At 46.4% G+C, this 27,891-nt stretch overlaps 1 protein-coding gene across 6 annotated transcripts in view; it reads left to right on the plus strand.

Moving 5' to 3' along the window:
* ATP8A1 (ATPase phospholipid transporting 8A1) overlaps positions 1-27,891 on the plus strand; it is a 223,950-nt gene that overhangs the window by 29,559 nt on the left and 166,500 nt on the right. For all 6 annotated transcript variants that reach the window (XM_072749097.1, XM_072749099.1, XM_072749096.1 and 3 more), the window contains exons 2-5: positions 6,631-6,745; positions 8,698-8,797; positions 9,698-9,796; positions 15,758-15,803. In XM_072749097.1, the coding sequence (XP_072605198.1) occupies positions 6,631-6,745; positions 8,698-8,797; positions 9,698-9,796; positions 15,758-15,803 (360 nt within the window). The remainder of the gene's footprint in view (positions 1-6,630; positions 6,746-8,697; positions 8,798-9,697; positions 9,797-15,757; positions 15,804-27,891) is intronic.

Consider the following 27,891-nt stretch of genomic DNA (forward strand, 5'->3'; position numbering starts at 1 on the left):
TTGAAAGGTGTCGACTGCCCCAAAGTCGTTGCATTTTATTCTTTCAGGAAACCTAAATGAGGCGCGCCCTATGATGAATGAGGGACTGACTGTCAAAGGGACCGATGAGGCCTCTGGCCATCTGCATTCAGAGCCCCCGGCACTGACCGTGGCGAGCCTCGAATTCATGCCCTCACGCGCTTAGCCAGCATCTCCTGTGTCTCCTGTGCACGTGGCAGGAAGTGCTCTGGGGACACAGGTCCGCGTAAGACGCGGCTCATGCCCTAAGAGAAGTTTCGAGGTGGCTGTGCTGTCTCGAGAGTATGATGTCAGCATAAAAAAAAAGTTTAAATTGTTTGTAATGCTGTGGGCCTTAAAGGATCAGAGCTTCAGAACAGCAGAAAATAAACTCATTACAGAAAAGTGGGAAAAAAAGGTGTTGACTGATGAATGAACGAACGAATGAACCGTCGGCCAGAGTAGGTGGTGATATCCGTGACGAGCAAAAGAAGAATTTGGAAGATGATGCTTGGGCCGTAACGGTGTGGAAAGGCCTCGAAGCCCTCACATCAGTAATCGCTGAGCGTCTTGTCTAAGGCGCGTGAGCACGCGTGTCACGGGGAGGGTGGCTCGGCTCGCTCGCAGGCCGCTGGCGGGTCCAGGTGGGTGCCGGGGACAGGGGACAGTCGCCGCTTCCCTCGCTTCCCTCGTCACGCGCGGAGCACCGGGCGCTGCAGGTCACGGGAGGCGGCCGTCGCCGTGTCGCGGCCGCTGGCGCCAGTCGGGAGATCTCGATTGTCTTTGATTTGGTCGTTGCTCTGCACAAGTGCTGCGCCACCGCCCTCCTCCTGGCGCCGGCGGGCAGCAGCGCCTCGGGGTCTGGGAGCTGCCCGGGAAGGCCGGGGCCCTGTGCGCCCTCCTGGCGCGTCGTGAGGGCCCAGCACAGTGCGGGCGGCCTTGGGCAGCGGGAGCGCCCGGCCCGCCCCAGCCCCTCGGCTTCACGCTGCACCGAGTCGGGAGGCGGAGGAGCCAGTGGGCCCCTCGGCCCCTCCGAAGTCCAGAAGCAGCATCAGGTCCTCGGCCGCGGGGACGCGGGGCTGCAGAGCTCGGCCCCAGGGGAGCCCGGCCTCGCCTGCACTCGGAGTCCGCCCAGCAGCAGCTCTGAGCGCCCCCTCGTCAGGCGCAGTGGGGACAGCGGTGCTCGGGGGACAGGTGCTCGAGGGACAGAGGTGCTCGGGGGACAGGTGCTCGGGGGACAGCGGTGTTCGGGGGACAGGTGCTCGGGGAACAGGTGTTCGGGGGACAGGTGCTCAGGGGACAGGTGCTCGAGGGACAGAGGTGCTCGGGGGACAGGTGCTCAGGGGACAGTGGTGCTCGGGGGACAGGTGCTCGGGGGACAGGTGTTCGGGGGACAGGTGCTCAGGGGACAGGTGCTCGAGGGACAGAGGTGCTCGGGGGACAGGTGCTCGGGGGACAGGTGCTCGGGGGACAGGTGCTCGAAGGACAGAGGTGCTCGGGGGACAGGTGCTCGGGGGACAGCGGTGTTCGGGGGACAGGTGCTCGGGGAACAGGTGCTCGGGGGACAGGTGCTCAGGGGACAGGTGCTCGAGGGACAGAGGTGCTCGGGGGACAGGTGCTCAGGGGACAGCGGTGCTCGGGGGACAGGTGCTCGGGGGACAGGTGTTCGGGGGACAGGTGCTCAGGGGACAGGTGCTCGAGGGACAGAGGTGCTCGGGGGACAGGTGCTCGGGGGACAGGTGCTCAGGGGACAGGTGCTCGAGGGACAGAGGTGCTCGGGGGACAGGTGCTCGGGGGACAGCGGTGTTCGGGGGACAGGTGCTCGGGGGACAGCGGTGTTCGGGGGACAGGTGCTCGGGGAACAGGTGCTCGGGGGACAGGTGCTCAGGGGACAGGTGCTCGAGGGACAGAGGTGCTCGGGGGACAGGTGCTCAGGGGACAGCGGTGTTCGGGGGACAGGTGCTCGGGGAACAGGTGCTCGGGGGACAGGTGCTCAGGGGACAGGTGCTCGAGGGACAGAGGTGCTCGGGGGACAGGTGCTCGGGGGACAGCGGTGTTCGGGGGACAGGTGCTCGGGGAACAGGTGCTCGGGGGACAGGTGCTCAGGGGACAGGTGCTCGAGGGACAGAGGTGCTCGGGGGACAGGTGCTCAGGGGACAGCGGTGCTCGGGGGACAGGTGCTCGGGGGACAGGTGTTCGGGGGACAGGTGCTCGAGGGACAGGTGCTCGGGGGACAGGTGCTCAAGGGACAGAGGTGCTCGGGGTATAGGTGCTCGAGGGACAGAGGTGCTTGGGGGACAGGTGCTCGGGGGACAGGTGCTCGAGGGACAGAGGTGCTCAGGGGACAGGTGCTCGGGGGACAGGTGCTCAGGGGACAGGTGCTCTCGGGAGATGGGTGCTTCCCTGCAGGGGGTGGTGACAGAGCGGACGGTGTCTTTGCGGCACCTGCCATCCCGAGCTGCCCGTCGCTGTCTGTCCTGTCGCACAAAGGACAAAGGGTCTTCTCCTCATTCACGTCAAGAAAACCGCGCAGAGCAGTGGATTTCAGGAGACGGGGCTGCTGCCGCTGCTTCCACCACTTGGCAGCCACCAGAGAGAGGAGCGGGGTGGCTCCGGCTCCATCCGGTGGCTCCGCCACCGAGCCACCGTGCCACCACGTCCTTGGCCTCTCCAGCCTGTCACACTGACAGATGAGGCGAGCCGGGCCGCCCACCGCGGGGTCGGAAGGCCGAGCCGGTGCCGGGGCACTGGGGCGAACGCTTGACTGGTTCTCCCGAGAACCCAGAATGAAGGGGTGGCCGGGGGTGTTTGTCACGGCGCCGCAGGTCGCCACCCGGGGCCACGTTGGGGTGCCCCGCCAGAACTTGGGGGGCAGCGGGAGACGGGCTGGCTCTCTGCCACCTCCGGAAGCCCACGCCACGGGGAGCGCCGTCCTGCTCCGGGCCTGCGGGGTTGACGGCGGGGCCCTGTTGGCAGATCAGACCTTGGAGACGGCTCGCTCGGGAGGGCGGTCGGGGTCGAGCCCTGGTAGCCCCCTTCTCTGCGAGGGAAGAGAATCGCGTCAAAGTGACCTGCGGTCGCGTGGCCACTGGCAAGGTGTCCTCCCGGCAGCCTCGAAGGTCTGTGCCCCTGTGGCTGGGGCCCTCCGGCCTGTGCGGCCCAGAGCTCCCAGACTCCTGCATCCCCCGTGGGCTGACGCCCCACACGTTCAGGGACTTGGGACTGCGGTGCCACCCCCGCGGCCACTAAGGACGCCAGGCTTCTTCCCGAATGCCTTCGGGGATGATCCCTGCCGGCCTGTGACTGAGCTGCGTCGGCCCAGGTGCGCCTGCGACGGCTGTGCCTGCCAGCTCGCTGCCGCCGGGGATTTGGGGGCACGCACAGGGTGCAACCTACACCCTCCGGCCTTCAAAGGCCTGCAAGGGGGCTCAGGGGCCTGCAGGGTCCCTTTGTCACTGCCGGGGAGGGGCCAGCAGGGCTGACCACCAGCTCCCCCTGGCTGGGCGCCTGGCTCCCGCCTGCAGCGCAGAACCCCCCCCTCCCTGTCCAGTGTACCACCCGGCCCCGGCATCCCGCCGCCTGAGCCCCAGGGGTTCAGCTCCGTGTACGCAGCTGCACATGCGCCAGCTTGCCAACACGCTGGTCTCTAGTACCCGAACGCCCCAGGCCTGTGGCATCTGCACTGTCCTGTGCTCAGCGCTGTCCAGCTCCCCTACTGGACAAGACCGGGTCACCAGTCTAGACTTTCCCCCTAATTTTGGCAAATTATTTTTTTCTTTTGAGGTTCTTTATGTTCAGACCTGGGTTAGGGCCCTACTGGTCTAGTAGGATTGTTTTAATGACTCTCCCATTTAAGGCGGGGGCGGGGGGGGGGGGGCGATTCCAATCCCTTTGTCCCAGGAGATTCCTTTGCTTCATATTCTTTTAAAAAAAAAAAAGATTTTATTCATTTATTCATGAGAAACACAGAGAGAGAGGCAGAAACACAGGCAGAGGGAGAGGCAGGCTCCCTGCAGGGAGCCCAATACAGGACTCGATCCCGGGATCCCAGGATCACACCCTGGGCCGAAGGCAGGGGCCAAACCACTGAGCCACCCAGGAATCCTCCCCCCCCCCCAGTTTTTTTTTTTTCTAAAGATTTTATATAGATATTCTTGAATACACGTTAAGATGTGAGGGGGAGGTGTGATGTCGGCTGCCACCTGGCAGCATTGGAGACCCCAATGTGACTCTTCAGCTAAGGACCAAGGGCCAGGCCCTCAAAAGTCCAGCCACATCAACTAAATACAATGTGATAGGCATCAGTTCAGAGCAGAGAACTGGTTTTTTCCTAAGGATCTCTGTCCAGTCGAGATGCCAGAAACAGTACATGATGAATTTTGTGCTGTCATTAAGAAAAATCTCATAAAAGATTTTTAAGAAATTACGGGCAGCCTGGGTGGCTCAGCGGTTTAGCGCCGCCTTTGGCCCAGGGCATGACCCCGGGGTCCCGGGGTCCCGGGATCGAGTCCCACGTTGGGCTCCCTGCCTCTCCCCCTGCCTGTGTCTTTGCCTCTATCTCTCTGTATCTCTCATGAATAAATAAATGAAATTAAAAAAAAAGATTTTTAAGAAATTAAAAAAAAAAGAAATTTATATCCCTCTATATGGTCTCCCATGTCTTAGTCCATTGGGGCAGCTGTCGCAGAGTTCTGTAGACTGGGTGGGCCACCAACAACAGGGATGCATCCCTCACAGCTCTGGAACCTGGAAAGTCCAAGAGCAAGACACCAGCAGACCCACTGTCCCCTGAGGGCCCACGTCCATCTCACCGTGTCCTCACCTGGTGGAAGGGACAGGGGACCTCTAAGGTCTCGTCTATAATAAGGACACTAATCCCATTTATGAGGGTTCCACCTTCATGACCTAATCAGCCCCCAAATACCCCACCTCCGAACACCCCCAGCTTGGGGACTATACGTTTATGTATGAATTTGGGGAAGCCAAGAACATCCAGTCTGTGACAGTCCATACATAGAATTCTGATGATGTAGAACTCGGGGAGAGGGAAGTTTGTAAGAGTAAAAGATAAACATTAACCGTGTGACCACAGGCATGGCTGCCAGTGGGTCTGTAACTGCAGAGCAGATAGGTCAGGGCTCCAGAGTGACGCCGCCAAGCCAAGGGCCGTCCCAGACTTCTGCACGCGCCCGAGAGGTCTCCCCAGGTCCGGCCGGGCTGCTCAGCACAGCACCCCTCTCCCCCCCCTCCACCTTAGGGGGCCTGCCCCCACCTGCCCAGGACAGGGCTGCACTGTCCCCACCTCTAGGCCTAAGGAACTAACTGGTTTCAGGAGGCGAAACCCCCCAGGTGGTGACCAGCCCTTGGCTGTCACTAGTGTCCTTATCATTGGGTGGGGAGGAATTTACTTGCCCTCGGGAAAAGAAAAAAACCCGACTGAATAGCCACTCCTTTGTCACTTGATCTTTAGTCAGTAAACGTTCCCTGGGTCCCTGCTGCTCCTTGGTGCAGGTATTGAGAAGGTGGGGAAGGGGGGCACCCCGTGGCCTCGGGAGTCCGGCTCTGCTGCACCTGCGCCAAGTGTTTGCTGGGGAGGAGAGGAGGTGCAGAGGGCTGTGGGGCCCCCGAGGACCCCGACTGAGCCCCCCAGGGCGTTCCAGAGGAGCCGTCAGGGGTGCACAACCCCTGGGGGAGGCGTTGGCTTGGCTGGATAAGAAGAAAAGTGAGCATCTCATAGGGGGTCCTGTTGGTGGCCCTTCAGGGAAAGGGCTAGGGATGGGTTTAATCTAATCTCACTTAATTCTCACTGGACAGTAAAATAAGCAGTTCACTTTTTCTTTTTTTTTTCTTTTTTCCCGTTCTTCTGGAACTCGTATTTTTAAAAAGCGTTATCCGCAGGGCGACAAGAGGTTACCGCATGGAAATTGCCGGAATCTGCTGCGTTGTTAGAATGATCTTGAGATGGCCTCAGGAAATTTAAAATTCATTGTAAACATAAATCGTAATTAGGGGAAAGATTAAGAGGATCATAGTGGGCTATGGTCACAGCGCAGCATGGCAGTGGGCTGTGGTCACAGCGCAGCGTGGCGGTGGCCTCTGTAAACCTTTTTCAGTCTTCGCGCGAGAAGGAAAACAAAACCAAACACTAGAGAGGCGTTACATGTGTAAACTTAAGTTGTAAAAATATATTTTAAATTACCCCTGTCTTATCAACCTCCTCTGCCACACAAGAGGCTGCAATGCAACCTCCTCTTCCACTGCAACAACTGCAGTGGCAACTGGTTCACAATTGTTTGTTGCTTTCGGATATAGTCTCGCAGAACGGAGGGAAGTTGGTCGAACATTTATGGGCGAACGATGAGAAAAATTGCAAAAGGAAGGATGTTACTGTTTGTGAAATGGTTGGTTCTACATGACTATTAAATGCTGCCTTTCAGATTTAGTAGAAATATCAGATGTGGGGGTTTTCCTTTTTTTTTTTTCTTTCTAAAAGAAACACCACCAATCGGGGTAGGCGGGGGGGGGGGGGGGCGGGAAGCATATAGCTTTTAATGTATTTTAGAATCCCAAGTAGTTGCGAAGTGTGTTTTTGTAGCGGTTTCTTATTGAATAAGAAGACTGTCTGTCTTTCAGGTTATGAGAAGACCGATGATGTCTCTGAGAAGACCTCGCTGGCCGACCAGGAGGAAGTACGGACGATACTCATCAACCAGCCCCAGCTGACAAAATTCTGCAATAATCACGTCAGGTAGGTGTTTCATTGCATCTGTATCTTTGGGGTAAATGCAACGAAATGCCGGGATACCTGCACCCGATGTTTCTAGCAGCAATGTCCACAATAGCCAAACTGTGGAAGGAGCCTCGGTGTCCATCGAAAGATGATGGATAAAGAAGATGTGGTCTATGTATACAATGGAATATTCCTCAGCCATTAGAAATGACAAATACCCACCATTTGCTTCGATGTGGATGGACCTGGAGGGTATTATGCTGAGTGAAGTAAGTCAGTCGGAGAAGGACAAACAGGGTATGCTCTCATTCATTTGGGGAATATAAATAATAGTGAAAGGGAAGAGAAGGGAAGGGAAAAGAAATGGGTAGGAAATATCAGAAAGGGAGACAGAACATGAAGACTCCTAACTCAGGGAAATGAACTAGGGGTGGTGGAAGGGGAGGAGGGCGGGGGGTGGGGGTGAATGGGTGACGGGCACTGAGGGGGGCACTTGACGGGAAGAGCACTGGGTGTTATTCTGTATGTTGGCAAATTGAACACCAATAAAAAATAAATTTATTATTTAAAAAAATCACATCAGGCAGGGACTGGGGGAGACCCCGCAGGAGCAGCATCACAGCAGCACGCCATGGCCCATCTCACCTCTCCGGCCAGGACAAAAATGATTATGGAGAGCTTTCAGTGAAGTCCGTTAACATTGGAGAGCTTCCTGGGGGCAATTTGAATCTGCTGTTTTCTCCATTTTCTATCTAATGACGAAATGTTCCTAAGGATCTGGAAGCTGGGAGGAGCAGAAAGGATACTACTCTCCCAACTCTCTCTCTCTCCCTCTCCATCTATAGTGTCTGAATAGTGAAAGCTGCTCATGGATAAATGCCTTTGTCTCACACCTGTTAACAGAGTGATGAATTAGTGGTTTTGGCCAACAAGGTTTGACATTTTAAAAGAGGTCTTTGCAGTTCTTCACCAAGAACTCCTCTTTTTGTTAAATAGTCTTTAAATATTGGCTTTTGAAAGTCGTAAGATCGAGTATGGTGTCGAGGGATGGAGGGCTGTGAGAATTACTCCACTGTTTCCACGAGCCTCCCTGCCGTAAGCCCTGTTGGCGAAGTGGCCCCTGGACTGGAGCTAGCGTGAACGCCCCGTCCCCCCTGACACTAGCCCAGGGTTCCTCCTGAGGGGGAGTTCCTGGATTTGAGACGTGCCCGTTTAAAATTAATATTTGCAATTTCAAATTTTAGAGTAGCTTTCTCAGTTTGGGGATTGTGGTATGTGATCCTGTAAACTCCTATTTTTAAAATTTTTTGAAGCTTTTTATTGTGGAAAATACTAAAAGTAAAAGTAAATGGCACGACGACCCGCCTTGTACCCATCATCCAGCATCACATCAACTCATATAATCTCCTTTCTATTTAAATAACAAGAGGAAGGTTGGATGGTTTAGAGGCCTAAGTGTTGATTTCTGACTGATTGTGGGTATCGCGGGTGTGTTCAGTGTGGAGTCCTAGCCCCGTTCCTAGAGGGACCATGAAGAAAATTTTAACAGAACCCTAGAACACTTCCCATTTTTCTGAAATTATCCAGTGAAGAAGTCTCTATTGAAAGTTACTGGTCTTACTCAAATTTGATTCTTTTGTAAGATTTTTTTTTTTTTACTAATGTATTATACACTCTCCTAATTTAAGTTGCTTCTTTGTAGGCTACTCTTAGTATGTTAAAAAAAAAAAAAAAAAGATGATTGGCCAAAGAGAACAAAAGATATTGTGCAGAAAATTGAACTCTTAGGATTTGACATTTCCTTTTACTCGTTTTCATGTAGGTTAATGACCATTTGCAATATTTTCCTGGTTTGAAACAGAGGGCAAGTGTCTATCTGATTTTTAATATGATGATAATACAATTTTGTAAATGTGGGTGCTAATTATGGAGTAATTAAGTTTTATGCTACTTTTCGTTTTGTTTTCTAGCACTGCAAAATACAACATAATCACATTCCTTCCAAGATTTCTCTACTCTCAGTTCAGAAGAGCTGCTAACTCATTTTTTCTCTTTATTGCACTGCTTCAGGTAAAGTCAAATGTTTGGATGTTAATAAATGTTTTTGTTAAGCCCATGACCAATCTTCTGAAGCTTATCTAAACATAGAGAGACAAGCTGGTTTGGGTGGACATTTCCAGCTCCTGCTGCAAGCAATGTCAGAATTTCACTGACATTTGATTCATTTTTATCAGCCTATTTTAAACATTCTGTAAATTTGATATGGCAGGGATGAAATTTGATGATAAAGGGAGATGGAACTTTTCCTTCAAATATTAATTAAATATTAATTTATTTTGGTAACAGTAACTGTCAGTTCTGAACCTTAGAATATAAGGATTTCCATTTTAAAGCTTGTATTTGAGTTAATCAGGGGAAAATTTTTCATTTTATTAAAAACCATACATTCAAAAAAAACCAAAAAATCATACGTTCATTGTAAAAATAATTAGAAAACACAACAAAGCCTAAAGAAAAAAAAATTAAAACTATTATTTTTCCTCAGAAGCAACTACTCGTAAAATCGGGCTGTGTATCCTTCTGGTCTTCCACCGCCCCCACTCCAAGTATTGTTTATTGATTTAGCGTACAAGAAGACGATCACGGAATGCAAATGTTTTATATTCCGCTTTAACCATGTAATGCTATGTGGATGTTTTCCCATGTGATTTGGTGTGTTTTTAGAATATCGTGTTTAATGGTTTATATGGTATTGAACTGAGTCCCCTTTCTCTAGGTGTCAGGAAGCTGGCAACACTGTCTGCCAGCCACTTACTAGATCAGAGCAAATGCCTCACTCACTGTTAGCTTGCCTCAGTGGTAAGATCACGGAGGCGTATTTTAAGAGGCACTAAGACTTGGTTGTTTTTAAACGTGTTATAAACTTGCAAAGTTCTCACTGGATTTCTTTTTTTTTTCCCCCTCAAATAGCAAATACCTGATGTATCACCAACAGGTCGCTACACAACACTGGTTCCTCTCTTATTTATTTTAGCTGTGGCAGCTATCAAAGAGATAATAGAAGATATTGTAAGTATTTAATTTTTTCATAAATAAATGTGGCTTGTTACCAGATATACGCATTTTTGAAATATTAGTTTCTCTTTAATTCTTGACACGGGCTGGTTAAAATGCCCATCCAAAAAAAAAAAAATGCCCATCCAACTTAAAAATATATAAAATGTGCTCTCGAGTTCATTCCTCTTAGTTTCTACAGGTTTGCTGTTACAGAATGCTTGTGAGAGTGTTCTCTGTGTTTATAGTTGAGGAATGAAAGACATTAACTTAAATGTAATAATTGGCTTGGAGAGAAAACTGTATTTCAACATTATTTTTAGTTGTGCCCAATTTTCAATTTGAACATTATTTCAAGTTAAACACAATAACCTCCAAATTATCTAAATGTAAAGGGTCTCTTAATATATTTTTTAATTGGTATGCACCATTTTCATTTTACTAAATGCCTTTGATTTCTCTTCATCTTTAGTAGTTCTAAGCTTCCCTTTATTTTATTGAAAGTAAGGACACTCACTACTTTTATTATTCTGTAGTAGCTAAGAAAAGGGGAGGTCAGTTTACAGTTTATAAAAATAAGTTCCCCAAAATAAATTCAGATGTTTCTTTTCCTCTATTTTACTGCTATTTTAGCTACCTTAGTTGAGGAAGGCTATTTTTTTTCCTGTGCTCTTTAGATACTTGGCCTATCTGAAATGACCTTCTGTTGAACCTGAGGCAAGTCAGATGGTAAGGTGAGGAAAGCCTGAGACATTCTTTAGGAAGCTCCAAATTAAAGTTGCACAACCATTTATATTATTTCTGGAGAGAATCAAACTGAAATGGGTCAAGTGGCCATTTAGATCATCCAGTCTCAGAAACATCCAAGTGTCTAAGAGTACAGACAGAGGTCGTATGGCTGCGTGTGTGAAACATCACAGTCCTCTGGATAGGAAATGACCTGCTTGATGGGGACCACACGCTGGAAATTGAGGAGACCCTCTCTTCACCTAAACTGTTCCACACAGACTTACCATCCTTTCGATTGTGCTTGCATCTAGCAATCCATAAGGATTGATCTTTAATTTGTCTCTTTCTTTGCCTTCTATGCTCCCTTTTCTTTCTTTGACATAATTTTGATTGAGCATATGCTGTTTATTAGACGTCGTGCTGTTACTTTTGCAAATGTTTTTCCCATTTGATTTCTTCCATACTTTACAAGTTGGACATTAATCTCATTTTAAAGGTAAGGAAGCTGGGGCTCATAGAGATCCTGTGACCTGTCCAAGACATGGTTGGGACCAGAATCTATCTCATCCAGTGCTCTTTTTCTGTATCGTGACAAGTCACTTAACAATAGTGTTAATCACATCTATTGAGCTTCTGGGATCCATGTACTTGTTTTATGTCCTTTACATTTATTAAGTCTTATAAACACTCCTTAAAGGGTTACTGGAATTATCCTCATTTGACAGATAAGGGGGTGATGGCACAGAGGAGCAAGGTAACTTGCCCAGGGTCACACAGTTAATAACTGGGGCTGTCAGAATTCAAAATTAGGCAATTTGGTTCCAGAGCTCTGTGTTACTATCACTGCTCTAAGCTGCCTGTCCTGTCTTTTTTTCTTTTTCCCTAACAAAACTATAAGTTCTCTAGCTATGGTTTTTAGTACCCTTCTCTATGAAAATAAATGGTAAATAAAATTATATCTAAGAGGTTTTTGTTTGGTTTTGTTTTCAAAAAAGAACTCAACGTCACAAGGCAATAATTGGGTACTTTCAGAAAGCAGCTTATCAAGCAATTCCTGGAAGATGTAATAATAGCTGTGTGGGGTACTTTTCCAATAAAATCATTATCAAGAAATTGACAAAATAGCTACTTAAGAGAGGTTTAACAAGACGTTTGTATCAACCTATAGGTGTTAGACATTTTTAAAAAGTTACTCCCTAGAAAAGGAAAAATATCAAGTAGTTTAGATGATTGCTCAAAGAATATCTTTATCAGCAATTATAAGGACTGCATATATTTGTCCATTCATTCAACATAATCTATGAAGCAGTGCTTAGGTGCCAAGAATTCACTAAGATACGTATTAGGATGTGTTCATCTTTTGCCACAGTATTATTATCATATCCCAAATGTCAGTGGCTTAAACCTAAGTTTGTTTTTCATGTACTCAAAGACATGGCAGGTTTTTGTCTGGGAGGAAGCCAGAGCAGCAGGCACCATTACTCATGCAGTTGCTCAGGGATGCAGCTGAAAGGAGGGTCCATTGGGTGGGATATTGGTGGTCACCAGAGCAGAGGAGGAGAGAATGGAGGTCCAGAAATTTGTGGCCCAGAAATGGCGCACATCACCTCTGCTGACAGGTTAATATTAGAACTAGTGACAAGACAAAAAGGAAGTTCATCTCGGTGTCTACAAAAATAGAAGAAAGTTGGATGTTGGTGAAAACTGGTAATGTCTACCACTCCAAGGCCAGTGAATAAAACGCAGTTGACATTACAGTCAGTCGTCTTTTTTATTATACTGACCATGTACAATAAAAGAGTAAGAATTCCCTCTGGGTAAGACACCTAAGACTTACCCCCACCCAGTGCATTTTAACTCTTGATGCTTTGCATAGCTGAACATAATATGATTTCCTGTTTTTAACGTGCAAGTAGCAACTGACAAATACTTACTTGAAAATACTCTAAAATTGGTGGAGAGCTTTGAATTAAAAAAAAAAAAAATTTTTGCCTCTTGTCACATGCCAACTCTTATAGTAAGGATCAAGATTGGTTGTTAAATTGATAATATTCACCATAAGAAACATGCCTTCTTTGCCATCCACTTGTTAACTGAAACTCTGATAAACGTTACTCATTATAAAACAGATAGTTTTTCAAAGTCTACAGTGTTTAGAGACCAGATGCTAAGAAGAGGTTAGTGAGTAAAAGTAGCCACGAGGGAGTGGCAGTCCAGTAGAGGAGATGGACGTTAATCAAGTAACCATGACGACTTTTATAAGAATTAAGTGATGCACTGAAGTCCTTAGAACAGTACCTCGTAATAGTAAGTGATGGATAAACGTTGACTGTATTATCGTGATCCAACTATCCTTTTGACTAAAACTTAGAAAATGGGATTGGGAGGACACAGGAATTGGGTACACTAGTAAGAAGTATAGTCTAGTAGCTGGTATAAAAAAATGAAGAGATCTTAGACCAGGTGGCATTGTAGATAAAGTAATATAGAAAAATGAATTCAGTATCTGTTTAGGAGTAGAATTGACAAGACTTTTCACCATCCAACATGCTACATACCATACTTATTTTGTTCACATTCTCTCTCCAACCACTAGGATGTAAGTTCCACAAAGAGTAAAGGTTTTGTCTCTTATTCATTGCTGTATCCTCACCAGCAGTAACAGGGCCTGGCTCAGGGTGTTTTGAAAACGTTATTGCATAAAGAAGGATTGGATGGGAGTACGAGGGAGAAGAAGATGCTAAGGATGACTCTCAAGCTCCTGGTTTGTGCAAGTGGATGGTATATGGTTCCATGTCTGAGAACAAGGATCAAGTCTTGGGGGTTAAAAGTCCTAGTTTGCCTTTTGGACACAACTTGAGGTGGCTTTGAGACTGCCAGAGGGGGATATCAAGGGGGCCACTGGGTATAACTGTCTGGAGCTCAGACGAGAGTCTTGGCTGGTATATGTTTATGTATCAGCTATAATTGAAACTGCAGGTATGGGTGAGCTGAGCTGGGGAGAGAGTATAGAGTGAGAAGCAAAGAGGGCCAGGGAGTAAGCCCGGAGGAATTCCATCGCTCTGTAACAAGACCAGAGACCAAGAAGGGACCAAGGTACAGGTGGAACCACCTGGGCAAAGATGTGATAAGAAATACTCGGGAAGTGGGGGGAGGGTTCCCAGGAGGCAGTGGTCAGCATTACATACTTAAGTACCCTAAAGTTCATGGCGCCATTTGTACAGTACAGTTCATTGGTGCACTGTCAATTAAATATTGATAATATTCAGTAGTTTACCAGCCCTCAGTGAAATGAAATGAATTCTCATTCCAGGACAGTGGAGGCATTTCAACTCCTAGAATAACTGTATTAATGTTTTCTGAACTATTCATTTTAGAAGGAATAATAATGTGCTTGGGATCCAGAGATGCTTTCTTTTCATAGTCATAAGATTAGGATCTGCCTAGCTGGGTGGATCCCTATGTATACTCAACACAATTATTTCTTGACAAGCAACCTAATTCATTCTATGGCGGGAAGGCCAAGGAAAGAGATGCTCCTGCACAAGAATTCTCTGTAGATGGAAAGTAATGTTCAGGATCTCCTTAAGTTTCACTAAGATTAAATTTCCTGTTTAAGTGGAATGTTTCATTAATTAGCTTTTATTTGTCTCCTTCAGTTGGAAGTCTAACTATTGCCTATCATAGATGTGCGTTGTTTTGGAAATATTTGCACCTCCTTCAAATATCTAAATTTGCCTTGGACCATTATTTTGGACCAAAATTTATTTGGGGTTATTTCTAATCTTCTTAAGATCTTTATTAACAATAAAAAAGAGGAAGTATTTTTGAGTCTCATCAATTTTAAAATACTCTCTACTTGCTGCTCCGAATTTAAACCTAAAAAATTCATTTAAGAGCATTTGCTGGCAAATCATAAGCTTACTTTTGGAAGCAGTAATTTGCCTGATGAAAGTCTACATTTTTACAGTTTTATTAATGAGTGTTTTGTTCTGAGAAAGAATTGTAGCGTGTTCTTGCATATGGATGTGGCAAGAATTATTTTCTACAAGCCTTCCACAGAGGCATTCTGAATGCTCTATTTGCATTTTGTACAGTTCAGTGGCTCATTGTTTGTATGAACTGAGTTCACGCTGCCAGCCACTATGCCACTCCTCCTGAGTGTCGCTGTGTTTTGGAGGAGTGCTAATCCACAACTCTGGCCTCTTCTCTTGGAGGGTATTATCATATGTGCACTATAATGCTAAAAACCATATTTTTTCTCAAATGGAAAAATTAGGAACTCTTTTTTTTTTCTATTCATTCCAATCCACCTTATAGTCAGGTATATGCAGCTAAATCTGATCTTGAGCTCTAATGATAGGATTTTTGAACACAGTCAATACTTTTTTGTAACATCAACAGAGGCTGATGTGCTACACTTGATGCTGTAAGTTTAGACAGAAGCCACGGAAAACCTGTAGTTGAACTGTAGGCAGGATAGCTTCTCCTGGCCGCTCAAATTCTCACCTTTCCTCCGACCTATCATTTCATTTACTCTGTCCAAAACCTTGGCTTATGTGACTTCTTCAAACTCACCCACCCAGACTTAGGCTAACTCATCTATTTAGTATGTAATTTTTTTCGTGTTTTTGGGAGGAAGGAGAATAGGTTCGTGTGATTTAGTGTCTTATGACGGGGAGAAGGGACCATTGAGAAGCAGTGGATGGAAGAGGCTTTATGCAAATGGTATATGTGTTTGATTCTACTCATTGACAGACATCAGCATGTCATTAAATTATGGAAGATGTACTCAGCCTAATTAGATAATGAATTTTACAAGAAGCTGAAAATATCTCAGTACCACTATTAAATGGTAGTTATTATAGATAATTCTCTTGGGCAATCTTCTTTTTTAAGTGAATTATTTAAGCAAAAAGCTAAATGAGCCTTTGCTATTACATTAAAATTTTAATCTTACCTGTATAATAATGTACAATCCTTCTGAGGACCACACAGCTGTGCTCCCACAAGAGGGGTACTGTAGGAAGATGCTATAGATTGTGTTTTCAATTTTAAAATTCCCACAGACCCTCTGATTTTTTTTATCACCACACCCCAGCATGCCTATAAAATTGACATGGGTATAAAAGGATAAAAGCCTTGAGAAACATAAGTTGAAAGAAGTCTTTTTTGTTGTAGGTGCTACTTTGTTTTATTAGTCTCATCCACTTTTTCACAATTTTTGTTTCTGCTTTTAAACTTTAGAAACGACATAAAGCTGATAATGCAGTGAACAAGAAACAGACACAAGGTAGGAATTTTACATTTTATTTCTCATATCTGTCAAATATGTTCATAGTAATATATACAAATCACTTCAATTAAATGTAATTCAATTGAACATACTGTCTGCGTCTTAAGTTTTTGTTCCAGCATAGAGCTTCTCGTAACATTTATTAGCATGACACTTAAATTCACATTAGAGTGATTTACAGTGGTAATACTTTTGAAAGGTAACATTTTTAATACATTTAGATACCTCGTAGCAATGTATTCCAAAATACTGTCCATGAAATCAGCAGTTGTTTTGACATGTTCATGCTGCAAGGGGTCTATATTTTGTTGTTGATCAATAGATGTTACTTTAGGTAAGACTTAGAGAAAATAATCAGATGTGATGTTACTTGTTAAAAGGCATGTTGGAAGCACTTTGTGTTATACTGTACACACCAATGATCTATGTCCAGAAATAAATAAAACAGAAACCAGGCCAACTTCTGGAAAGCACATGGAACTTTAAAACATGGTTCTTTTGTTGTGGGTCTGTCTCATTTTGCTAGAGCAAAACCCAAAATGACCTTTAGCATAAGACCATAAATAGACCATAATGCTCTTAGATTTTTGAAAAAAAAAATACCCAGGAACATGTAAAACAGACATCTTATCCCACCCCTGAGTTTGCCCAATTAGTTAAAAACAGTATTTTTATACTGCTGTGATTTTTATGGGACCCTGTCAAATACGCTACTTGTCTTCCAAAGGGATCATCTGCTTATAGCTTCCACTAGAAGGATTATCTGCTGGTTTTTGATACATTTGAGGAAGGTACATTTATTAAAGTATCACTGAATAAATTAACAAAATATTTACTGAGATTATATTATTTATTACGGGGCATGTGAGAAAACATGAGATGGGAACTATATAAAAGCACAAGATATGATCTTGTATGGATCAAAATGAATTGGATTACATGATTTCAATGTCTCCCTAGATTTTTGTGGCAAATAATGGTCCCTATGTCAAATCCTATATGGATCTAAGAGAAGGAGAGAAAATTGTGGGGTAATTGGAGGTAGATCTTGAATCTTGGGGAACACTTTGAGCAGAGGCATCCAAGTGGGAATACATTACGCGTGTGTTTCATAGAAAGAGGGAAGAAGAGAAGTCATCCTGAACAGGGATGAAGAAGGCTGCTGCATTGCTTTGTTGAAAGGAGATTCATATCAAAGGGAAGCAGACACACAATTAAAAAGGAAGGCCAAGGTCAAAGTTTCCAGGCCCTGAATGCCAAGCCGAGGAGATTCCAATTTTTCTTGACTACACTGAGTAGCTATTGAAGATTTACAAGCCAAAAAGAGGATGACCATCCAGATTAAAGTTGGAGAAAGAGTGGAATGGAATAGGAGGCTATAGAAGCCAGGAGACAGAGGACATCTAAGGATTGGATGGAAAGAGACAGCCATAGGAATTGAAAGGGGAAAAAATCCAAATGCTATCAGTACTGGTATTTTGGACAATATGCAAAAATACATTTGCGTTTGTTGCCGTGTTGCTTAGAATACTCAATAACCGCTTTTAAACCAAAAGTATGTTTTTCCAATACATAATGTGTCTCATAGCTATCTACAATTGCTATCTTCAGGGACTAGCAGTCATTTATCTTCAAGCCTTGGCCCAAAAAATCAATATTGTATGACTAAAGAGCAACCACCATCGCTATGATGATTTTAGGCTGCTCTACCTTGTACTGATGGGTTCTCCCATTTTCCAGGTGCTTACCTACTTCAAAAAATACTCACTTTTGTCTCCTATTTAGAGAAAATGTTCTTTCTTGGTTCATCAGTTTATCCAGGATTTAACAAGATTAACTCTATGACTAAAAATGAAGAACAGGCAAGAGAGAGGGAAAGCTTCAATAGTATATAAAACTCATGTCAAAAATAAAATACTGGAGCTTAATAGCTATCAAAACTATTTTAAATCAGCACAGAACTTGAGAATTCTATATCCAAGAAATTCTTTTAGTTTGATAATTAACATTTATTTTCTGAGGGAATAGTATTTTTTTTTTTTTTTTTGCCTCACTGAATGTTGGTTGTCTTTTGTTTTGCAGTTAATAGGAGATAACAGAAATGTTTGAGTAGGATACTGTTTGCTGTCAGATAACTCGAATTGCTTAATATGAAAGCCATCTGTTGTCATTAGACCAGAATGAAATTGAATTTGCTTCCCTGAATTGAGGAAAGAATGGGTGTAGGAGTGGAAAGGGGGGTATTTTTGACAGATAATTAATTTTTGACAGACCTTTGAAATATTTGACATAAATTTTCATTTTATAAATGTTTACCAAGACCATGTAATATGTAAGAGGACACCTTTCTGTCAGATTCAAATATTAATCCTCTTTTCTTACAGAAATGAGTATTTTGTGTTTCCTTCTTTTTCATTGAAGCACCGGAGTGACTTTTTTCTGTCATTCCCTAATGACTTCAAAAATATAAATTCAGGGCAGCCTGGGTGGCTCAGCAGTTTAGCGCCGCCTTCAGTCCAGGGCCTGATCCTGGAGTCCCGGGATCGAGTCCCACGTCGGGCTCCCTGCATGGAGCCTGCTTCTCCCTCTGCCTGTGTCTCTGTCCATCTCTCTCTCTTTCTCATGAATAAATAAAATCTTTAAAATATATATATATATATATGTAAATTCATAATTTCATTTACAAAACTGTTTTCAGCCATTGGACAATAGACTGACTATCCAATGCCTCATTTTCATGAACTAATGAATCCAATCAGGATTAAATCATGGGTTTGGGCCCTAACTCCCAATTTCATAAACTTTACATCTTGAGCCTATCTATCATCGATACTTACGGCAACAAGCCGTCTCGTCCTGCGGATATAGGAGGTGCTTAGGTAGATGGTACAGTGGGCTGGCAAATGCAGAATTGTATATTGCTGTCTAAAGACCTAGTTGCTGAGGGAGAGCAGAGTAAACTGTTGGTCAGCAGTCCAGAGACTATGAGTTTTCTAGTATTGTGGTTCACTCCTCCCCATAAATTGGAATTCCTTCTCTTGGCTCCCATGTTTTTCTTGTATGATGGTTTGTGTGGACTTGGTAGGTGCGCCCTCTTACTCATCTTTGTGTTCCCCATTCCTCTTCGCCCAGGGGGTGGAATGGGTGAATGCACCACTCTCCATAGAGATCCTTGAGTACAGACAAAAGAGCAAGAAAAAACCAGAAATGAAAGGAGACTTCTTGAAAATTCATTATCTGGGGTATGAGCAAGAAAGGCAGTGTTTCCAAAACACTGTGTCCCAGACTGTTGCTGATAAAATACTGATATGATGGAAGCTCTTCTGTCTCTTTACCTTCTCTGTGAGGTCATCATATCATCCCTTGGCCTGCTGTGGCCATGGTACTGTGTCCGCCTATCACTTGCCTTCCCCAAAGCACCAGAACACACCAGAATCCAAATTCAGGATGCCCTGATTCTCTTTGCGTCTGAACTTACCTTCATTTTCTCTGGTTTCTTCCTCAAGATTTGAACTCGGGGTCTTTGATACACCTCTCTCCGTGTGTCTGCACACACACTGGGGGCAGTCTCTCACTGCTTTCCCTCATTTGGGTGGTGTTGCGGGCATTCATAAATCGTAGCTTCATTATTATCATTATAATATGTAAATTGAAGGCAGTCTGTATGATTTTATTATAGTGGCTGAACTAGTTCTCTCTCTTTTTTTTTTAAGATTTATTTATTTATTTATTCATGATAGATGTAGAGAGAGAAAGGGAGAGGTAGAGACACAGGCAGAGGGAGAAGCAGGCTCCATGCCGGGGGCCCGATGTGGGACTCAATCCCGGGACTCCAGGATGGCGCCCTGGGCCGAAGGCAGGCGCCAAACAGCTGAGCCCCCCAGGGATCCCCTAGTTCTCTTTTTAAATCATAAACATGTATTTCTTTACATGAGTTTGCTATTATGGCTCGCGTGCCAGTATTTCATGCAGAATGGTAGTTTCCCTTCAAATCACAATACGGAAGTCTGGGAAAAGATGGGGTTCACGTGAAGACTAAGAAAAATATTTAAGATCTTAAAAATTAAAATTAAAAATGCCCGCCTAATGGAATAGATTTAAAAAAAAATCCCAGGTTTGAATCTATTCCCTGAAGGATGGCGTGTATACATTCCACCAGTGAAAATAGATGGGGGTTACCTGTGGCATGGAAGCCCATCGTCACCTGATTTGATGCCGTAGTTGAACAAGGGTCACCATCAATCACTAGATTGTTTCACACCTTGCTTTACTGTGTAGCAAACAAAAGATAGAGCTTTTAATCCAGCTGGTTTTCTCTGTTTTAATCTAGAAAAGGACAACAGCAACTAGGTATGTGGCTAAAAATACCAGATCTCATCTTTAGCTGTATCTCCCTTCCCGGGAGCGACATCAGCCTTTTCGGGAATGGAGTTGAGTTGGTGGTAACCCGTAGTCAGTAAGGAGGCTGCGTCCCTGCAGGGCAGTGACCTCTCTCCCACTGGAAACCATTTCACCTCTAAAACCCTTCATGAGAAAGGGGTAGAGTCGCCCGGGTGGAATACGTTTTCGAGATTTTAAGCCTGAAATGGCCTACTAACAGGCTGAGCCCATCTGGATGTGTTAATGCCCCGCGAAGGGACGTAGGACAGCGCCAGTTTCCTGCTTATTGAAAAAGCCAGTACGCCGACTGCCTTCTTGTCTCCCTGGAGGTGTCTGCGCGTCAGACCCACCCAGTAGGCCTGAACATATGCTCCGCCGCATGTGCATCGTCTTACCAAAGATAGTTCTTGGGAAGCATCGTTTCCGTGATCTCCAACGTCGGGCTTGGAAACTGAGCACACAAATGGCCTAGATAATGTTTTCAGACCCATGTTAAGATTGTTCATATTTTCAAATCATTGCCAAGATCTTAGGGTCATGTGAATCGAACTGGCCAGGTATTTTCACCCGTAGCTCCGGATGGAGAGCAGGTGTCTATTTGAGGGGAAATACAACCCCAGGTTATCTTTCGTTTGTCCCATGTATAAAAGCGGAAACCGTCTAAGGAGACTTGGGGCCACGGTTACGTCAGAGAGGGAAAACCAGCGAGTCAGAGTTGGAGCATCACCTGTCCCACGCTCGCAGCCGAGAACTGAGCATCTCCCTTGCGGAGGACCCGGTGCAGAAAACGCAGAAAGAAACTTCCCCCAGGAAGTGGTGGTGGTGTGGCCGAGAGATGGGATGCTCACCAGTGCCGTGCTGCAGGATGGAACCAGCGGGGGCCAAACGAGAGAGCTGACAATGCCGAAAACCATTTCCAGGCCTCGTAGAGGACGAGGGCCTCGGGGACGGCGGCAGCCGGTGGTCCAGGAGGAGGTGGGAAGGCGTCAGCTGTGTCCTGGGAAGAGCAGATAGTCCGCTCTGGCCGGACCAGAGAATACCCGTCAGGGACACTGCAGGCAGGCCTAGCAAGGCGGGAGGGGGTGCTTTTTGGAGGTTTTGGAAACCAGGGTGGGGAAGTTGGAAAGAATCAGCGAAGAGTGTGGCTGGGTTCCCAGTTTGTGCTTTTGTTTTTTTGTTTTTTTTAATTTTTATTTATTTATGATAGTCACACAGAGAGAGAGAGAGGCAGAGACACAGGCAGAGGGAGAAGCAGGCTCCATGCACCGGGAGCCCGACGTGGGATTCGATCCCGGGTCTCCAGGATCACGCCCTGGGCCAAAGGCAGGCGCCAAACTGCTGCGCCACCCAGGGATCCCCAGTTTGTGCTTTTGAAAGAGGAATTTGACAGCTGTATGGAGACGGGGAGGTGGGAAGAGCAGAGAAATTGACTTTCTGTTTTGCTTTTGGGGGGTCGGGGGGGAGATTGACTTTTGATTAACTAGGGAGCTGGGCTAGGGTGGTGAGGATGGGAAGGCAACTTAAAATGCACAGCACGTAGACCCAGCTGGACGCGGCAAAGGATGGAGAAGCTTGTCAAGTGCCAAACGCTGCCCAGCTAGGCCGTGACACCCACCACATCCAGCGTTGGAGGAGGCACCGTGCTTCAGGGCGCTCCGCTCCAAGCAGCAGAGCCGCAAGGCCAGGCCCGCTGCACGCCCGCCGGGAAGGTCGGTGGCCGAGGCGGGGGAGGGAGACCTCTCTTTCAAGGAACTGTCTGATTAAAAGTGCAGGAAAGAGCGAAGGAGGCAGGACGGTGAGCAGGACTGAGGAGAACCAGGGGGAGGAAAGGGGATCGCTGACCCTTGTGCTCTGAGCTCGTCATCTCACCCGTGCTTTTGTTTTTATGAGTCGCCAGTTGGCACACAGCTTTCAGGACGCGCCCGTGGAGCTCCTGTAGGCCTCCCCAGCGTTTCCTTCTTTCCCTGTTTCTTAAAGATTTTATGCATTTATTTGAGAGAGAGCAAGAGAGAGCAGTAGAAGGGCTGGAGGCGGAGGGGGAAGAGAGGCAGCTTCCCGCTGAGCAGGTGGCCCTTTGCAGGGCTCAGTCCCGAGGCCCTGGGGCTGGACCCCAGCGAAGGTAGACACCTATGGCCTGAGCCCGCCCAGCACCTCAGCTCTCCGTGAGGCTGACGCCCCCGGGGAGGCCACTCCCCCTGCTTGTGTGCATTCTCTTTCTCTCTCTCTGTAAAATAAATAAATAAAATATTTAAAAAGAATGGGTCATCTCTACAACTTGTCCTGAAAGCATCTGTGACGTATTAAGTAGAAACCCAAGCGGCAGGGAACTAAATTTTCGGGGGAAAGAAAGCAAAAGTCCATATGTCCATGTTTGTCTAGAAAAAGGTTTGTGAGGATGCATCAGTGAGTATTCCTTATGTTGAGAACGTAGCATGAGGGGCGCCGGGGTGGCTCGGTCAGTTGAACATCTGACTTCAGCTCACGTCATGATCTCGGGGTCCTGGGATCGAGCCCCTCCTTGGGTTCTCCACTCAGCGGGGAGTCTGCTTCTCCCTTTCCCCTTGCTCATGCTCTCGCTGTCTTTCAAATAAATAAACAAAATCTTAAAAAAAAAAAAAAAAGTAGTATGAGATGAGAGCATGTCCATTTTCCTGTTATATAGCTCTGGTCGGCTGGTTCCAAACATGCATTGATGTTGTATTTGATTAAAAAAAACAAAACAAAACAAAACATTGTTCACTGAATATGTATTTAGAGATTTCTTAGGGGTGTCTGAGTGGTTCAGTTAAGGGTCAGTGTCTTGATTTCAGCTCAGGTCAAGATCTCAGGGTCATGAGATTGAGCCCTGCCTCTGGCTCAGGGTTCATCGTGGAGTCAGCTTGAGCTTCTCTCTCTCTCCCTCTCCCCCTGCTCACACACGCATTCTCTAAATAAATAGTAAATAAATCTTTTTTTTTAAGATTTATTTATTTGTTTGTTTGTTTATTTATTTATTTATTTATTTATGATAGACAGAGGGGGGAGGTGGGCAGAGACACAGGAGGAGGGAGAAGCTCCATGCCAGGAGCCCGACGTGGGACTCGATCCCGGGACTCCAGGATCGCGCCCTGGGCCAAAGGCAGGCACCAAACTGCTGAGCCACCCACGGATCCCTGTAAATAAATCTTTTAAAAAAATAACAAAAAATAAATGTTTCTTTGACAAGTAGATTTCTGCAGGAAACCACATTTCCCCCATTCTCTTCAGTGATGAATTTTCAGGAAATATGTGTGTGGGGACAGAGAGTCCCAGTAGTGGGAAGACAGGTGAATTGAGAGACAGGCAAGTAAGTGCAGAAAGACCGGTTAGGGGAAGGAGGTCAATAGGTTTGAATGTGCAGAAAGAAGCGATGGGAGCAAGGTTGAGGGAAAATGGAGACAGGAAGCAGATTTGGAGGATTGTTTTCCATGGTTCTGGGAAAATACCACAGGTCTCCACCCTCATTAGTGGAGCGAAGACTCCCCGGCGAGGTCTGCTGAGTTTAGGAGGCCTGTCATGACACATCATCCTCTACAGGGGACCCCGTGGCGTGGTTCAGGCTGTTTCTAGATGTAAACTAACAAACATTGGCCAAGTAGCAGCATCTCAAGGAGGGCTTGTTTCTTCTTTATTTTTTTTAAGATTGTTTTATTTTAGAGAGCCTAAGTGAAGGGAGGGGCAGAGGGAGAGAGAGAATCCTCAGGCAGACGCCCCCGCTGAACACAGAGACCATGGTAGGGGGGTGCTCGATGCCAGGACCCCAAGATCATGACCTGAGCTGAGAACAGGAGTCCAGTGTTTAACCAACTGAACCCCAGGTGCCCCAGGGAGGGCACAGATCACAGATCTGGAAGGGGTGGCCTGGAGCAGACTTCCAAGGACACTCACGTTGGTGCATCCGATGGTTATATAAACATTTCCACCGGCCCCCACTGGGATCGTTTTAGGAACTTACAAAAGTGAGAAGTCTATTTTAAGCAAATGTTTAAGTAGTTCATTGGCATCTTTCATGTAGCTGTTTTTTATTGAGTTATAATTCGCATACATGAAATTCATAATTTTCAAGTATACATTTCAGTGTTTTTTTCTAGTATTTGCAAAGTTGTATACCCATCACCCCCGATTCCAGAATATCTTCGTCAACCCGGGAAGAGACTCATCTGTGTAAGCCGTCAATCCCCACCGACATCCATTAGTCCACGTTCTGTATCTATGGATTTGTCTACTCTCACATTAAATACAAGTGGGATCACACACTATGTGGCCTTTGTGTCTGGATTTGTTCATGGTGTAGCGCGTGTCAGCATTTCATCCCTCTTTATGACTGAATAATCTTTCATCATTTGGATGTACCCCATTTTATGTAACCATTCATTAATTGATGGATGCTTGGGTGGTTTCTACTTTTTGGCTACTATGAATAATGCTACGATAAACATTTGTGTACAAGTTCTCTTGGGAACATACGTTTTTAATTCTCTTGGAGATACTCAGGTGGAATTTCTGGGTCCCGGTAGTTCTGCACTTAGCTTTTTGAGGAACTTCCAATGTGTTTTTCTATAGGTAGTCTTTTAAACCTTGTGTGTGTGTTGTTTTTAACATGAGACCTACTGGGAGGCAGGGTTATATCTTCAGTAGATCTATGTAACTCTTACCGTGGCTTCATATGGTCCAAACACACCAGTGGATCTGGCTTTCCATCCAGCAAGTATTCACTGAGCACCTTTGTGTCATTGATGTAATACTGGGAATTGAGCAGTGAGCAGAATAGAGAATGTTCCCATTGTCACAGATCTTATGGTCCAGGCCTGAAGACAGCCCTCACATAAATCATTTCTCAACTAAATATGTAGTAAAACTGAAAGAAAAGTGCCAGGAACTTATGTAGACTTGAGGGTAGTGGGCATCACGAAAGTCCCCAGAAAGCTGAAGATCTGGAATTTATGTAGGTACCATCTAGGTGAGGATTGGGGGGATAATGTTTGAATCACGGAAACGTGCCAAGGATTTGAGGCAGGAAAGAGCATGTTACTTTCGCACAGAGGGCATGAGGAGGGGGCATAGAGAGGGCATAGGGAGGGGGCATAGGGCATGGGAAGGGGCATGGAAGGGGACATAGGGCATGGGGAGGGGGAATAAAGAGGGCATGGGGAGGGGGCATAGGGAGGGCATAGGGAGGGGACATAGGGTATGGGAAGGGGCGTGGAAGGGGACATAGGGCATGGGGAGGGGGCATAGAGAGGGCATGGGGAGGGGGCATAGGGAGGGGACATAGGGCATGGGAAGGGGCGTGGAAGGGGACATAGGGCATGGGGAGGGGGCATAAAGAGGGCATGGGGAGGGGGCATAGAGAGGGCATAGGGAGGGGGCATAGGGCATGGGGAGGGCATGGGAAGGGGCGTGGAAGGGGACATAGGGCATGGGGAGGGGGCATAGAGAGGGCATGGGGAGGGGGCATAAAGAGGGCATGGGGAGGGGGCATAGAGAGGGCATAGGGAGGGGGCATAGGGAGGGCATAGGGAGGGGACATAGGGCATGGGGAGGGGCGTGGAAGGGGACATAGGGCATGGGAAGGGGGCATAGAGAGGGCATGGGGAGGGGACATAGAGAGGCATGGAGAGGGGGCATAGAGAGGGCATAGGGAGGGGGCATAGAGTAGGCATAGGGAGGGCATGGGGAGGGGGCATGGGGAGTAGTCAGGCACTGCTAATCAAAGGCCTTCTAGACATTTGAACTTATTTTATGAGCCAGGAGGAGCCAGTTGAAGAGTTTTGAGCAAGGGGTGACCTAATCTCATATATGTGTATACTTATATATGGGTAAGGATATATGGATTCATGCACAATAATCCATAGTTGTGCATATAAGTAAGATCACTATATATAATCACTGTAGCTGTGCTGTAGAAACTAAATTTGAAAGAGATCAAGAGGGAATGTGGAAAACTAGTGTTCGGGCCAGCTGGAACATGATGGTGGTTTGAGGTAGGGGTGCTGGTGTTGGTGATGGTGGAGGACATATAATTTGGTGGAATTTTAAATGCTTAGGGCATAAAATCTACGGGACATTTTTAGCTCTAAGAATTATTCCTGATTTTTAAAGAGTAGTTTTTGGATACAAGCAGAAGAGTTTTAAAAATGAGAGGAACGGTGAGGCACAGGAGTGTAATAAAATCACCCCAAATCATAATAGGGCTTGGTTAACGAGAAGAATTTAAGTGTCTTAAGAACTATTGCTACAAAAACAACAAGGAGAAAACCCCCACCCAAATGAATAAATGAGTTTAACAAAATTTTAAGATGGCAAGGCCATTGTAGGAAAGTTTAATTCAGTTTCTGTATACTACCAGGGACCAGTGGGGAATGGAGTAAAAACAGCATTTACAATATAAGAAAAAGGTATCAACTATCAGTGAATAAATCTAATGAAAGACCCATGCACTGTAAACTACAAAAACATATCAGAGAGAAATGAATGAAGATGCAAATAAACATAGAGATGTGACTTGTCCATGAATTGAAAGGCTTACCCCAAATCAAAATCCCAGGAATCCCCAAGTCCCCCAAAATTAATGATTTGATTCTAAAATGTATATGGAAGTGCAAAGAGCTTAGAATAGCCAAACAAAAAGATGGTGCATATTGATGTGAAGATACACAAATGTATCAAAGACATGAATACAGAGTCTAGAAGTCTCTGTACTGTAGCACTGTGTTAGTTTAATTGGGAAAAAAAGGTTGCTTTTTTTTTTTTTTTCAATTTTCCCTTTAAGGAGAGATACATGTATTTTTTCCCCTCACATCTTTATTTAAAGTCCAGTTAGTTAACATACGTGTAATATCAGTTTCAGGTGTAGGATCTAGTGACTCCTCACTTACCCCAGACTGAGCGGCAGGTGCGTACGGTGCGCACCTGGTGACAGGTGGACATGTGCCTCTGGATGTGGGGGGATGCGCTGTGAGTAGCGACGGGAACCCTTCTGGGGTTTCCTGGCTTGTTAGAAGTGGCGGATTCACTCTCACGGGACAGTCGCTTGCGGCGACGCTCTGACCACGTCCGTGAGCCACGGAAGACCTTGCGGGCGAGAGCGCTGGCCCCGGCGACAGGTGGCAGGCGGCCGCCTGTTCTGCTCCCCAGGGGAGCCCAAGCCTTTGTTTGCATGCCAGATCTTGGCTGTACAAAGGTTGGACACTGATTTAAAAAAAAAAAAAAAAAACCTAACTATCGCTGGGGTGCCCGGGGGCTCAGCAGTGCATCACCTGTCTCGGCCCAGGCCATGACCCCGGGTCCTGGGATCGAGTCCTGCGGGGAGCCTGCGTCTCCCTCTGCCTGTGTCTCTGCCTCTCTCCGGGTCACTCATGAAAAATAAATAAAATCTTAAAACACAACAACCCTAAGCATCGCAGTCGGGGGAGGAAGGATTAACCTGAGACCGCATCGGAAGAAAGTCGGCTGGGGTGAAGGCCTCCGGCTCCTGCTGAGCTGCACTGTCCTGGCTCCAGGTCCTGCACGGTGTAGCCCGACTTGGGCGTCGGCGCAGCGACGTTGACCGGGCACCTGCCGCTGCCCCCCGAGCCTGCTCTGCAGGACCCCCCGGGCAAGCTGGCCGCCGGTGGGGCGCTCGCCTTCACTCTCAACGAGGCCCACTTTGAGGAAGTCACTGCTCAGCAGATGACCCAGCCCTGGG

Source organism: Vulpes vulpes, chromosome 2 (assembly GCF_048418805.1).
Source record: "Vulpes vulpes isolate BD-2025 chromosome 2, VulVul3, whole genome shotgun sequence".
Lineage (NCBI taxonomy): Eukaryota > Metazoa > Chordata > Mammalia > Carnivora > Canidae > Vulpes > Vulpes vulpes.